General features: G+C 35.6%; 2 protein-coding genes across 6 annotated transcripts in view; one reads left to right on the top strand and one right to left on the bottom strand.

Annotated features, from left to right (window-relative positions):
- LOC145506740 (uncharacterized) overlaps nt 1-15,413 on the bottom strand; it is an 82,368-nt gene that overhangs the window by 18,320 nt on the left and 48,635 nt on the right. The window contains exon 2 of one of the 5 annotated variants that reach the window (XR_014054275.1): nt 12,837-13,021. The exons of the other annotated variants lie outside the window; for them this stretch is intronic. The gene's annotated coding sequence lies outside the window, so the exon portion shown is untranslated. Of the gene's footprint in view, nt 1-12,836; nt 13,022-15,413 lie in introns of those variants that run through there. 5 annotated transcript variants of the gene reach the window in all.
- LOC145505944 (neurotrypsin-like) overlaps nt 1-15,413 on the top strand; it is a 74,687-nt gene that overhangs the window by 32,441 nt on the left and 26,833 nt on the right. Inside the window, 3 exon segments of the mRNA XM_081489322.1 lie at nt 3,278-3,456; nt 5,513-5,654; nt 8,656-8,852. Coding sequence (XP_081345448.1) covers nt 3,278-3,456; nt 5,513-5,654; nt 8,656-8,852 — 518 coding nt within the window.

Below are 15,413 nucleotides of genomic sequence, written 5' to 3'. Positions count from 1 at the left end.
CAAATGAACTGCCAGGGCTGATGTGGACATACTTTTCATAATGGAAGGGAAGAGAACACACAACTTTATCAAATTTACATAGTACTTATTAGCCTTTAACAAACCATGAGTCTCATGTTGCTTTCCCTGGTATTAGACAATGTCTTAAACGGCAGAGTCATCCATTTCTTTGGTATTCCCCTGAAAGCTAATACAGTCCAGGACACCAGGAAATAGGCTGAAGGACTGTGTGAATTTATAAATATCATCTTAATTTTTAATGAACTCCAAAATTAGCTGGGAAACCTAGTTTGCTTTACATCATGATTTCTTCGTGTTTTTTTTGTTTTGTTTGGTTCTTGAATTTATTGCATTAATTTTTCTGATTAGTTTATTTTAATTAAACATTTTTGTGATCATTAAAATAATGGTTGTAAACAATGGAAAATATGGAGATGCATAAGGAAGAAAATAAAACACCCAAATGATGTTTTAAGGCTGCATTATAACATAGGTGATTTTCCCCAGAGTCACTATCCGGGGCTTCTGATCTCCCATCTAGTGTTCTCCCTTAAGGAAGGAACACAGTTTAGAGGCTGTTAATCAGGGCTTTTGCTTTTTCCTAGAACCTCTACCACATCTTTGACATATTTGAAATGCAAAGTATTTCAGTTACTCTGTCCAGCCTGTCTCAAGTCACTCCCAAGTAATGAGTATTTTAGGTTTGTTATTTTTTTCTTGGGAATAGAAAGCCTTTAGTTTTTAATCTTTTAGCCTAGATTTTTAGTGCAAAGGATTTTAAGGATATGTAAAAATGCATTCTAACTGTTTTAATTTGATCACTGTAAGTTGAGCATCTTACAATATGCTCAGTGGCCATGGGTATTTCTTCTTCTGTACATAGCTTGTTTGTCTCCATTACCCTATTTTTGATGTTGGTCGTTTTTTCTTTTATTATGATAATAATAAATTATGATTATTTACTTCTAGGAATTTTTTTTATTTGATTGCTGTTATATTTTACAAATATATCTTTCACCTTCTTTGCCTTTTGATCTGGTTGTGGTGTATTTTGCCATACAATAGTTCAAATTTATGTGTTTGGTTTATTTATTACATAGTTCAAATTTATAAGTTTAACTTTTTTTAGTCTTTGTTTTCTGATTTCTTGGTTTTTCATCTTGCTCAGGAAATTCCCTTATTACCAAGGTTATAAGAACTATGTTATTATTATTTCATTGCATTGTATTAACTTTTTAGTCATCTTGTCTTCCTCTTTCCCTCCTTCCTCCCTTTCTTTCCTTCTTTCTATTTAAATTTTGAAACCATCTGGAGTTTATTTTTTGTTTCTGAGTTTGGGATCAAATTTTATTTTCTCTCATATTGGTCCCTGGTTTTATTTTAGCACCTAGTCTTGCCTCAAGGAATTATACTCACTGAAATTTTCTTTGACAGGTCTTTTTCTTTTCTAGCAATTGTCACAGGGCAGAGACCCAAGAGACGGTCAATCTGCCTTTCTCTAAAACTCTGCTCCTATCTGGCTTCCCCATGGCCTGCATTAGTCATCCTGTCTCTTCTGCTTCTACTCTCCAGCTTTCAGTGTTCTCTAAATCAGTTTCCATATTTGCTTTCATTAATCTCTTTCCTCTCGAGCAAGGGTCAGCAAACATTTTCCGTAAAGGGACAGATAGTGAATATTTTAGACTTTCCAATTACTCCACTGAGCTTTTGTGTAGTGCAAAAGCAGCCACAGACAATAACTTGGGAATGAGTGTGGCTTTGTTCTGATAAAACCTTATTTCTGGATAGTAAAATTTGAATTACATATATCAAAATTGCATTCCTGTTTTGGTTTTAAATTCTCAAGATAGTTATAATGTAAGGAGAAAAAGGCAACTTAAATAATGGGGAATAGATGCAGTATCGTTGAAAAGCAAACTAAAAATATAAATTCTCTAGTCTAAGAATTAAATGGCTGAAAAAGGCTGAAGATACAATTTCTGAAGTCATTTATCATTTTGACAGGCAATCATGATCTTCTTCATTGAAATCTGGGGTTCTAGAGAATATGGTGTCACTTTGAATTGTGAGAGAAGTAAATTTAGTCAAATAAATTTGAGTGAAGAGATGTTTGACCATGAGTAACAGAGAACTGAAAATAACCATGGCTTAAACAAGACATGAGAAATGCCAGGCTGGATGAGTTACAAGCTGGAATCAAAACAGTCAGGAGAAACATCAACAACCTCAGATATGCTGATAATACCACTCTAATGGCAGAAAGCAAAGAGGAATTAAAGAGCCTCTTGATGAGGGCAAAGGAGGAGGGTGAAAGAGCTGGCTTAAAACTAAATATTAAAAAAGCTAAGATGATGGCATCCAGCCCCATTCCTTCATGGCAAAGAGAGGGGGAAAAGGTGGAAGCAGTGGCAGATCTCTTCTTCTTGGGCTCCAAAATCACTGTGGACGGTGACTGCAGCCATGAAATCAGTAGATATTTGCTTCTTGGCAGGGAAGCTGTGACAAACCTAGACCATGTGTTAAAAAGCAGAGACATTACTCTGCCGACAAAGGTCCGTATCGTCAAGGATATGGTCTTGCCAGTGGTCATGTCCGGTTGTGAGAACTGGACTGTAAAGAAGGCGGAGCACCGAAGAATTGATGCCTTCAAACTGTGGTGCTGGAGAAGACTCCTAAAAGTCACTTGGACAGCAAGGAGATCAAACCAGTCAATCTTAAGGGAAATCGACACTGAATATTTGTTGGCAGGACTGATGCTGCAGCTGAAACTCCAGTCTTTTGGTCATCTGATGTGAACAGCTGACTCACTGGAAAAATCCCTGATGCTGGTAAAGATTGAGGGCAGAAGGAGAAGAGGTCATCAGAGGATGAGATGGCTGTCCAGCATCATTGATGCAATGGACATGAACCTGGGCACACTTTGGGAGATGGTGAGGGACAAGGAGGCCTGGTGTGCTGCAGTCCATGGGGTTGCAAAGGGTCAGACGTGACCGCGTGGCTGAACAACAACAACAAAGACAAGAGTCTATTTCTCTCTCTGGAGACCGGAGATAGTTAATTCAAGGTTGGTACGGTGGTTCCACAGTCATCAGGGCCCCAGACTCTAGCTTGTAGCTCTTTCATTCTTAGTTTGGTACTTTATGGACCAAGATAGATACAGTGGAGTGAATTGATACGGAAAATTATAAATTAATCATAAGTTTACCTTTGCCAGAGGCAAAAGAAGAAACAGGTCAGACTAACCTTCAATCTGACTTATGTTCTTATGTTTGTTCAGTGGCATTGCCAAAGCGTGGAAACAGGCGTATTTTGGGGAAGGGTCTGGCCCAGTAATGTTGGATGAAGTACGCTGCACTGGGAATGAGCTTTCTATTGAGCAGTGTCCAAAGAGTTCCTGGGGAGAGCATAACTGTGACCATGAAGAAGATGCTGGAGTGTCCTGTACCCCTCTAACAGGTAGGAACTTCACCCTGTCAACCTAGCCACTCTTGCCTTCGCCCGTATTTGGGCTTAACTTCCCTTCTCAATTTAGCTGATATTACTAAATGAACTTACAAATAAATCCCCCAAATAAGACATAAAAAGAATATACACTGTATATTATAATGCTATCTCTTTATTTATAGATATTTCTGAATTTTTCAGTTGAAAGCTACACAATCCTATAAAGTAATTAAGAATATATGATCTTGTTGCAATATATAGTACCTAGTAGTCAGAATCAGTGTACAATGCTACATTTAGGATGTTAGATTTTATAATTATACATTTAGTCCATTCATTTATTAGCCTGTCTTGACTCTCAGAATGTGTTTATAGCTGGTAAAACTATTTTGATGGGATTGTTGATTAAAGCACACTATTAAAGAACCAGGTTAACCTTTGCTGTGCTGAATATTCAGACTGTTCCAAATCACAGCATGCTTGTCAAGCTATGTCTTGTGTTGCAAGAAGGACATGTCTGAGTGCAAATGAGTGTATGTGTATGTACTTAAATGTTTGAGGGGAAGAAGAGAGAAATGGATGGGCAAGAGAAGTTGGGTCAACACAAATCTGTTGTTTCTATAGCAAAAAGAGCTTGAAGAAAAAAATTAAGGCTTTAATATTTCTTTAAAAAAGTCAAATGAAATACTTCTGACAGACTGTGAAATGCTGAAGGTCTACTTTTTTATTTACATAGCTCTGTATACACTGTTGTTTTATTAGAATAACCCATTTATACACAAAACAAATAGAAAATTTATACCAGATTGTAAGCCAGAGCACTTCATCTTCTTGAGCCTCCATTTCCTCCTCTTTCAAATGAGGATAGTCTTGTACTGTTGCTGGGATGGTCAAATGAGGTAACAGGTGTAACAATGCTTTGCAAACAGTGAAATTTTACATTAATAATGATTCTGTTGCTAGGAGACCTTAATTTACTTTGAATGATCCCAGAGATTCATGAAAAGTATGACTTTCTCCCAAGATTATTTATATATTTCATTTGGGAAGAGGGACAGTGTTTGGATTATTTTGGATGGAAATGGCCTCTTATACTTTTTGGGGAATGAATTTATTATATTGTGTATCTGCTTAGAAGCTTTTTACAGGATTTTCTGGGAATTAAGTATTCATTTAATTTCAGAAGACTGAAATTTAGATTTGTATTATCGATAAAAGAACACAGGCAAAACATGCACCCTAGTTTTTATTCCCTTCTCCAGGGGATCTTCCCAACTCAGGAATTGAACCTGGGTCTCCTGCATTGCAGGTGGATTCTTTACCATCTGAGCCACCAGGAAATCCTTTATGAATGCCTAAGGAATAGTAATAAATATTTTGACATGATAGATCACTCTTTAACCAGAGTAGCTTTTTCTGTCTTCATATTTCAGTATTTTTTCATTCACAGTTAAATTTTTCAGCTATTTCCAAGTTACTGTGTTTTTATACTTTTTAAATTAAAGTGACAAATATTGCTCATACTTTTAAGGAGATTAAAACCATAAGAAATTTCCCAAGTATTATTTAATCTGAAGAAATCTAAATAGTTACTTTGGAATTATATCAGAGTATATTTTTCTAGTTAGACACAAGAGTAGAAATAAAAGGGAAGTAGTTTGTTAGGACCGATATGTGTTATGACTTTGTTCAAGAACAATCCCGTTAATGATCTCAGATCACTGAGCACAGTTCTATGCTTGTGTGCTTAGTTGCTTCAGCTGTGAATGACTCTTTGCCACCCCATGGACCGTAGTCCTCCAGGCTCTTCGGTTCATGGGAAGAATCCTGGAGTGGGGTGCCATTTTCTTCTCCAGGGTATCTTCCCGATCCAGGGATTGAACTCAGGTCTCCAGCATTGCAGACAGGCTCTTTACTGTCCGAGCTACCAAGGACAATTCTAATAGGAGTTTAAAAAAAGGCCTCGAGAGAGATCTGGGTAGGATGATATTTCTCATGAAATTACAATGTTGCTCTGCCTTTTTCTGATCATTATTTGCTCAGTCTCCGTGTCTTCTTCTTGTCGCAGATGGCGTCATCAGACTTGCAGGTGGTAAAGGCAGCCATGAGCGTCGCCTGGAAGTGTATTACAGGGGACAGTGGGGGACTGTCTGTAATGATGGCTGGACTGATCTTAATACCTATGTGGTTTGCTGACAGCTGGGATTTAAGTAAGATCTATTGATATGAGATAGCTAAATGCCAAGCTATATTTTTAAAAGTCTTATTTTGTCACCCTTGCTTGTAATGTCTATAATACTAACAGTATATATTCTCAATTATTATCTACCTGTCTATTCTACCTACCTTCCTACCCCTCTTATCTACCTATCTATATATGGAAGTTCAGCAATTAAAAAACAATAACATTTCTTTGATGATAAATAACCATATCTTGCTATTTATCTCATTTGCCTTTCCTGCCATGACCCCTCTTCTTGAATAACTGGTTGGAGCCATGGATGACTTCTAAGTCCCGTTTTGTCTATTTAAGTAAGACTGTATGCTGTGAATGATCAGTTTTATTCTGATGCATTGCTACTATTGGATGTTGTTAGTGATAACATCACTGTATTTAAAATTTCAGAGAAGTCCAATGTCAAATTCTTTGGTATTACATTATTTCCTTTCTCATAATGTGATGATAATTATCACTTTTATTTGAGAAAAACAGCTTTCTTGTCATGAGATGACCTTTTGAACTCACCCTTGACCTCATTCTCTTAAAAACTGAGTATCACACTTTGAGCAATATATTTCATGTCACACACATAATGCATTCCAGAGTAAAGACCTAAGTTGCTTGAAGTAATTGCAAATGATGCCTTTGAGCTAATATCTGAATGAAGCCCATGGATGCCCATTCTTTCTTATTTTCCATATTGCTATGTCATACTTGAAGTAATTGTCTCTTGTTTAAAAGAAATAAGCAAAATTATATTATTTCAGCTTGAGATAGAATTAATTGCAAATATTTATTAAAACTTAAAATATGCTTTCATTCAAGCTATGTTTAAACATATATTTTTAAAGTTGTAAAAGTAATATAAAATTTTAGCGATTTGGAAAAAAGAGAAAATAAAAAACTACTCCTAATTTTTCCATTATTAAAACTTGTGTATAACTTTGTAGCAGCTCTAGTAGTAGATATATAATTTTACTATTCACTTTTTTACTTTATATTACTGTAGTCATAGTTTTAATAACATAACTGATGATGTTCATACTATAATTTACTTAATATATCAATTAGTTTAAATTTTCCTGTTGTAAATAATGACATCACAAAGGTATAGATGTATGCGATTGACAAATATTTTGAATTTTCATGGGCAGTGCAGTTAATTATAATTATGAGGTCAAGGGCTATGACATGCTAGCCAAATAAATATTGATATTTAATTAATAAGAATTACTTTAAAATGCCGTTTCATCCAAGTAAATCTCTGTTAGTCTGAGAACTGTATCCCATTTTCACAAGTTTAGAAAAATTCAAAAATATTATTGTTTACTGTTCTCATATTTTTCCTTATTAGTGAAAACAACTGAATAAATGCTGATTTTTTCTCCATTTTTTATTTTATTTTATTGTTTCACAGATACATTCAGTTTTTCTTGCATATACAGAGTATCAGAACTTAATGGTTCTGAAAGTGTTCTCAATATTTGTTAAAATTCTAAATGATTACGTTAGAAGGTAGAATAGGCACCTGCTACATTTACATTTTAGTTTACAGAGGAATTTCTGAAAGAGAATGCACTTTTGGAATGAAAAAGACGGTGAACTCTGGGTTTCTTCATACAAACGAAATCCCAAAGTAAAATGACCTCTTGCTGTCTCTTACATAATCGATATGAATGGATGTAATCCGATTGCTGCATTTTGTGGAAACCTGGTGTAAGTTGAGCGTGATAGCAGTATGGAATTTAGGATAATTACTTTTTTAGCTAAGAATCGATAAGTCAGCAAAATAGAAGTCTTAGAATGACATTGAAAGTTGCATTGTTTTAATTAATTGAAATGTTTATCATGTTAAATAAATTTAATAAGTAAGTGCATAGGAAAAGATTAGGAAAATTCATTTTTCAGAGAGAAAGATCTCTTCATACTCTTAGTACAGAAATAATAAATTGGGATGGAAGTGACTAACATAAAATTTATGAGTTAGAGTTTAATTATTTATATAGACCAATTGAAAGACACTTCAGATATCTTTTAGCCCAGGGATTTCTGGAGGCTTGTTTGGATTTTACAGAACAAAAGAACTAAACTGGGGAGAAGATGAACGAAGGTAGAGATTGACTTATTTGCTAATTTTTGACTTTGTGGATCTTTCCTATTTCTACAGTGTGTATATATATATATATATATATATTATAATATACTTCGGGTTTTTCAGTAAGGCAGTGTTACAAATAAAGTCAGTTGAAACACAAATATAATTCATGAAAGTTTAAAAAATCAGATTATGTAACCTTATAAAAAGGTAGAAACACTGTTATTACTCTGATTTTGATGGGTTAAAATCCACGTTTCATCATGGATGGGAATGATGCTTGAGAAATCATTGAACCAATACATACATTTTGTTTTTATTTTTTGTTTACTTGTTTTCTTTGACTGTGCCATGTAGCTTTCAATATCTTAGTTCCACTACCAGGAATTGAACCTGCAACCCTTGGCAGTGAGTGTGGAATCCTAACCACTGAACCTCCAGGAAATTCCTCACATGGTTTATTTTGGAAGACAGGATAGGAAAGGGTCTTAGAGAACTAATGAAATCACATGCACTCAGAAGGCTTTCAGAGGCTGACGCAAGTGTTTTCACTTCCTGGTGCACTGTGTTATTTCCACGGTCAGGAATTTGACATTTATCTGTCTGCATTCTCTCTGGATGGTGGCTTAAATTGTAGACAAAACACAAGAATGGTTGGGGGAATAGGATTAATTATCCACTCGTTACCCATTCAGTCAATCAAACATTGTTAAGATCATCAAAATATGTGATGTAGTGAACACTACTGTTAGAAGTGAGTTCTCAGGATAGGAGAAAGAACAAGTACTTACCCTCTGAAGTCATGATGCTTAATGAAGTTGCTTGTTTTATGTTTTGTGGTTCCTTGAAACAAGAGACAGCAGTTCTGTGCATGATGTTTATTTTATTGCCACAGATATGGCAAACAAGCCTCTGCAAACCACTTTGAAGAGAGCACGGGACCCATATGGTTGGAAGGTGTCAGTTGCTCAGGAAAGGAAGCCAGTTTCCTTCAGTGTTCGCGGAGACCCTGGGGAGGTCATGACTGCAGCCATTGGGAAGATGTTGGCATCTCCTGCTACCCTGGCGGGAATGGATTCAGATTCTCCCTGGGTGAGGTCCTGCCACAGCTCTTGAGTATTCATAATCCAGTAGCCACTGCACATCTAGCCACTGGTCCGGAATGTGAGAGGCTTCTAATCTCTGGCTTTTCAAAAAGTCTATTTCCCCAAATGCTCTAATTTTTAATAATTTGATTTCATATAAAAATAGTCTTTTGAGTCTTTCCACCAATGTCACAAAATTTTACTCCTAGTTTTTCTCTACCTATGAGCCCACGTTTCTCATGTATCTGAAAGATGGAAGAAAGAAACTGCAGTGTCCATTCCCCAACTGATTTCGTCACCTATTCTGCCTCTCATTTACCTAGACTTCTAATGAACTATTTGAGAAAGGGTTGAAAATAAACCAGAACAAAACAATAGGTCTCTTTCCCACCCTCCATGATTCATTTGTCTTTAGTCCTGAGGCCTTGTCAATCATTGCTTGCCAGCCAGCCATTGCTGTGTCCTAACCTAGATCTTTCAAGTTTCTCACTGGATTCCAAGGTGGATTCATTGGAGTAAACAGCCCACTTATCTTTCTAAGATATCTTGTTACTAAAAACCCATTAGCATCACTTATTATCCCCTCATTCCAAATTTCTTCAGACTTATAGTCAGATAAAAGGTACTTAGCTCATCTAACAGTCTAAAATATTCGTGTGTAGTCTTAATCACTCAGTCGTGTCCAACTTGTTTGATGGCATGGACTGTAGCCTGCCAGGCTCCTCTGTCTCTGGGATTTCCCAGGCAAGAATACTGGAGTGGGTTTCCATTTCCTTTTCCAGGGGATCTTCCCGACCCAGTGGTCCAACCTGGGTCTCCTGCATTGCAGGCAGATTCTTTACCATTTGAGCTACAAGGAAGACCTTAAATATTGTTAGATAAAGGTCCTTTTGTGAGCAGAGAGGAACTACTATATATCCTTGACAGACTTAACATCTGATGAGGAGGCCAGAATAAATATGAATGAAAAGTGTAGAGGGAGATATTCAGAAGACTTGCCAGGACTCTACCATAGCTCTGTTTGTATCTATACATGTATTTTTTGGTACATAAATGTTGAAATAACAACTGGTGGTCCTTAAGTCTCACCTCAGGCTTGAGTCAGCCCCTTTTATATCCTCCTGTTTTGAGACTCTGAAGCTGGAATCTTCATATTATAAAATAATGGGATGTGTTGAATCCCACAGTATTAACTATTCTCTGGTGGCACAGTGGTTAAAGAATCTGCCTGCCAATGCAGGAGACGTGGGCTTGATCCCTGGGTTGGGAAGATCCCCTGGAGAAGGAAATGGCAACCCACTCCAGTATTCTTGCCTGGAAAAGTCCACAGATAGAGGAGCCTGGTGGACTACAATCCACGGGGTCACAAAAAGTGGGACATGACTGAGCATGCAGTTAAGCACACATACTTTAATTTGTCAAAGTGTATGTTGATTCCTCATTGTACTCTGACCTGTGAGATCATAGTGACGTACTCCACTAATCTAGCACTGATGATACCAGGTAGAAATACAGCATTTTACCCTGTCCCTCATAGGTCATAGTTTAAATTGTTTCTGTTTGGTCTCCTTCCTTGCTACTTTCTTCCTATAAAGGATTTATGATCCTCCTAGGATTATGTGATGAATGATTGCATGTGGTTGGGAGAGATAGAGCCTGTTTGCTAGAAATGGAACCTCTTAGCCCCAGATAGCAGGTATTTGGATCATGGAGTGATCTATTCAGGCATATTCCATCAGTACTCCATGTGATGAAGTGTTATAAATACTATGCATGTGTTCTCAGCCACTTAAGTTGTGTCTGACTTTTTGCAACCCTTTGGACTATAGCCCGACAGGCTTCTCTGTCCATGGGACTCTCCAAGCAAGAATACTGGAGTGGGTTGCCATGTCCTCCTCCAGGGGATCTTCCCAACCCAGGGATGGATCACCCCCCAACCCCCCGCCCTGTCTCTTTTCTCTCCTGCATTGGCAGGTGGGTTCTTTATTACTAGTGCCACCTGGGAAGCATACCAAATACCACAATCTCAGTTCTCTGAAGACCTGTGTGGTTAAATATACACATACAGTTAGGAAAACTAATCCTTTCAATTTCCTAAAAATTTTTAATTTTCTAGGATTATATTGATAGATATATTTTTAAAAAATTTAAAAGTTGAGGGTGATAATTATTAATAAAATATGAGATTATTATTATGAATTCTTTGGTACTAATTTTGGTAATATATTAACTACTTATTTGTCCAAAGAACATTATATCTGAGCCAAATTATTCTTTTGCAGTAGAATCAGATTACCATTTATTCATCCAAAGAGATCATTACTTATCCACTTATCAAAAAGGACTGCATAATTAAAAGAGAAGTTTAGGGAAAGAGACCATGTAATGGTGCAGTTTAAAAACAATTGAGTTTTTTCACTTCTTTGGCGCTATGATAAGAGCTGTTAGACTACTAAGAGTATTCAACTATTTGAAGGCAACTCATTGACCTTAACTTTAATTGTGAATGAAACTTTTCTCAAAATTAGTAGTAGTTCAGTAGACACTTCCTAATTTTAGGTGTGTGGTAGATGGAATGCTCAAAAACAATATTCTAGGTCAGTAAAGGTGATTTAGTACAAGTGTAGTTAATGCCTATGTTAGTTGGGGGAAATTTGTAGGATGGTAAATATGTAGATTTCTTATTTTAATACTGCATTCTTTTTTAAAAATTTAAATAAATTTATTAATTACTGAATTTTCCACATCCTATCTCAAACTTACTTGCCCTGATTGCCCTAAGACTACTCTCCACCAATACTGCATTAATTCTAAAGTTCAGAGTATTAAATCTTAACAGAGATATCTTTCACACCTTCATTGTCTCTCAATTTTACGGTATAAAGTTCAACTTTTACTTTTATGCTAGATTTTATCGTTCTTTTAGGAAAAATATTATTTCTTAAAAATAATGTATTAAATCAGTTTTAGAGGAAAATTGAAATAAAGAAAACTCTGTTGTAATCAGAGTTTGAGATATATAATGAAAGGTACTATATACTCTGTTTAGTTTTCCCAAGCATTTTAAGATTTTAGAAATAAATCATGTATGTTATTATTGCTATAACAAAAAGAACTTAGTGAGGTGGTATTAATAGAATGGCTTCTGTCATTCAGTTTCTCTTCAAGCATCGAAAATCCAATGATTTAATAAAATGAATGGCTAAAATTAGGTTCAGAAATATTGTATATATTATTTTTACAAAATATGCAACTTAGGCTTTAAAACTACTTTATCATTTTTATTTTTATGGAATGTGAAAAACTGCCTATAAAACAACTAGGATGAAATGTGGAGATCGAATTCCATGTGTATATGATTTCTTAATTTTCTTAATTTCTTAATTTTACACTAAAAAGTGTAAAAATCAAAAACTTGAAGAATTTCATCTCTTTAAATTTTTTCATTGAAAATCACTTTTCCCCTTGCTCCTCTTGCAAAGAATCCCTAAATTTCAGATATAATAATAAAAAATGTAAAGTTTTAAATATATTGCATTTTGTAACATGCCTATTACAAAAATTTTTAGCTAATGTAAACAACACATAGAGAAGGTTGTTAATTTTGACTTTGCTGTATTGATTCCACTATGATGCCTGTTACATGAAGTGGGTATGATCAGAGATTAGAGAGCCAGCAACTCTGGGGCAACAAAGAAGAATTCGAGGAATCAAAGTTGGATGTGTCTATCTTGCCAACTGTGTTTTCTTTCAGTTAAAAAATGTCATCTAGTGATTACATACATGGGGTTGAACACATATTGAGTGATACTTGGTTTGTTAGCTGCTTACTTCACCTCCTTAGGTTCTGATAATTTCACCATGTTGGGTGGTATTCTTTGAGTCCTTATCAATCTTAGAGGCGCAAGCTGGAGACCCTTCTAGTAACTAGATAATGTAAAGAAGGTGTATTAGTTTGCATGGACTACTGTAACAAATCACACACTGGGTGGCTTAAACAACAGGTATTTATTGTCTCACACTTCTGGAATCTGGAAGTCCAAAATCAAGGTGTGCACACTGGTTGGGTACTTCTGAGGACTGGGAGAGAAAGATCTGTTCCAGGCCTCTCTCTTCAGCTTGTAGGTGGCTGTTTTCTCCCTCTGTCTCTTCACAACATCTTCCTTCTGTGAGTCTCTGTGTACAGATTGGATTAGAACCCATTCTAATGGCTTCACAACTCAGCCCCAGGCAGTATGCAAGCCATAATGAGGGCTTTTAATTAAACGAAACCATATTTATTGGTGTCAATAGAGATGTGTGAAAAACTCTACAGATCATTTCTTTTGCATAATTCAGATAAACCCCCAGTTTGCTAGAGATCAGTATCTCAACTTTTACATCTTTAATGATTTTTATGACTTAAGCCCTTCCTTGGGAATCAAGAATAAATAGGAAGCCTGAGATGGAAATTGTCCTTATTAGTTGCTTGCGTTTTTTTTTTTTTTTCTTCTCTTCCATCATTCAAGTTACTCATGCATCCTAAAGTATATCTAAAAATTCTTCTTAAAAATCCTAGCTTTGGAATGTAATCAGTGCAGATCCTGGCCGTATGATAATTTTCAGTATTTGGCCACCTTGGACAATTTGAGCAGTTAAATATATATAGAAACAAATTATAATCATTGAATAAAACAGAAAGCCATGAATACATGCCAATATAAATAAACAGATGGATAAAATAATGCAGAATAGGATAGGTACTCTTATGGTTACAAATTATCTCCTGATATAACACCTATTACAAAAATGGAAAAATAGTAAGTTTAGAATGGTCAGTAGCATTTTAATCAACTTATCAAAGGTAAACACTATCAGTAATAGAACAAAGGAAAACATGTGCATCTGATAGGATGGGCATATAATGAGAACACAACACTATTTCTGAAATACTTCAGCCAATGATGCATTAACTTTAAACTAACAGGAACACCCCAAATTAACAGATGTTCTATGAAATAACTGATTTATAGTTCTGTAACTGTCAAGGTATGAAATACAAAGAAAAAATGAGGAACTGTTCCGAATTGAAGGAAAATGCAAAGACACAACTAATAAATGTTACATGTCAAACTCACTGGAATCCCTTGGCCAACTGAAGAAGCTTGAATGAGGACAACTATCAGATCTGCTAATTTCCAGACTTTGTTTTCAGGAAATATAGTCATAATATAATCTGAAAATAATAATGTTTTCCTCTTATCAAATCTTTCATGTCTTATTCACTAGTTGGAACTTTCATTAACTTTTTTCCCTTAAATATTCATGAAATAGAAGATATTCTTGTACCATTTATGACTTTAAAAGACCATCTCTGATGTTTAACTGTGAAAAACATCAGAGTATGTATGCTGTTTGTGGCATACTGAGAATATACTTTTCCATTTCTAGATTAATATTTTTCTATCATAAAAAGAGACCAACTGTTTCTCTGTCTCTATTAAGATTAATGCATGATTTCTCGGCTTTGGGCTATGTGATGTGATTAGGTATATTAACATATTTCCGTATAGTAAATAATTTATACACCCTGGAATAAATTTTCACTTGGCTGCAGGTAATTAATAGTTAAACATCTGCTGAATTAGATTTAATAATATTTACTTTCAATATTTCACCTGTATGTGAGAAACGTATCTATTTTTTTCATTATGCTTTTCATTCAATGTTTTAGTATGCGAGGATGCTAACAAAATAGCATAACATTACATGGTTTTCTATGCATGTTAGAACATGTTAAAAACAACTGACATATCACAGATTAATTTTAAAATCATTATTTTATAATTTTATTTTTAATAATCCTTTTCTTTACATGCCCTAGATTAAGGTTACAGTAAGTACAGTAAAGGGCTGGAAAAGAACAGAAAAGATCAGTTTTCATTTCAATCCCAAAGAAAGGCAATGCCAAAGAGTGCTCAAACTACTGCACAATTGCACTCATCTCACACGCTAGCAAAATAATGCTCAAAATTCTCCAAGGCAGGCTTCAGCAATTCGTGAACCATGAACTTCCAGATGTTCAAGCTGGTTTTGGAAAAGGCAGAGGAACCAGAGATCAAATTGCCAACATCTGCTGGATCATTGAAAAAGCAAGAGAGTTTCAGAAAAACATCTACTTCTGCTTTATTGACTATGCCAAAGCTTTTGACTGTGTGGATCAGAATCAACTGTGGAAAATTCTGAAAGAGATGGGAATACCAGACCACCTGACCTGCCTCTTGAGAAACCTGTATGCAGGTCAGGAAGCAACAGTTAGAACTGGACATGGAACAACAGACTGGTTCCAAATAGGAAAAGGAGTACGTCAAGGCTGTATATTGTCACTCTGCTTGTTTAACTTATATGCAGAGTACATCATGAGAAACGCTGCACTGGAGGAAGCACAAGCTGGAATCAAGATTGCTGGGAGAAATATCCATAAGCTCAGATATTTAGATGACACCACCCTTATGGCAGAATGTGAAGAGAACCTAAAAAGCCTCTTGAGGAAAGTGAGAGAGGAGAGTGAAAAAGTTGGCTTAAAGCT

This window comes from Giraffa tippelskirchi, chromosome 1, assembly GCF_054371585.1.
Source record: "Giraffa tippelskirchi isolate mGirTip1 chromosome 1, T2T-mGirTip1v1.2.pri, whole genome shotgun sequence".
NCBI lineage: Eukaryota > Metazoa > Chordata > Mammalia > Artiodactyla > Giraffidae > Giraffa > Giraffa tippelskirchi.
The sequence above is the reverse complement of the archived record's forward strand: the minus strand, read 5'-3'. Positions and strand labels throughout refer to the sequence as shown.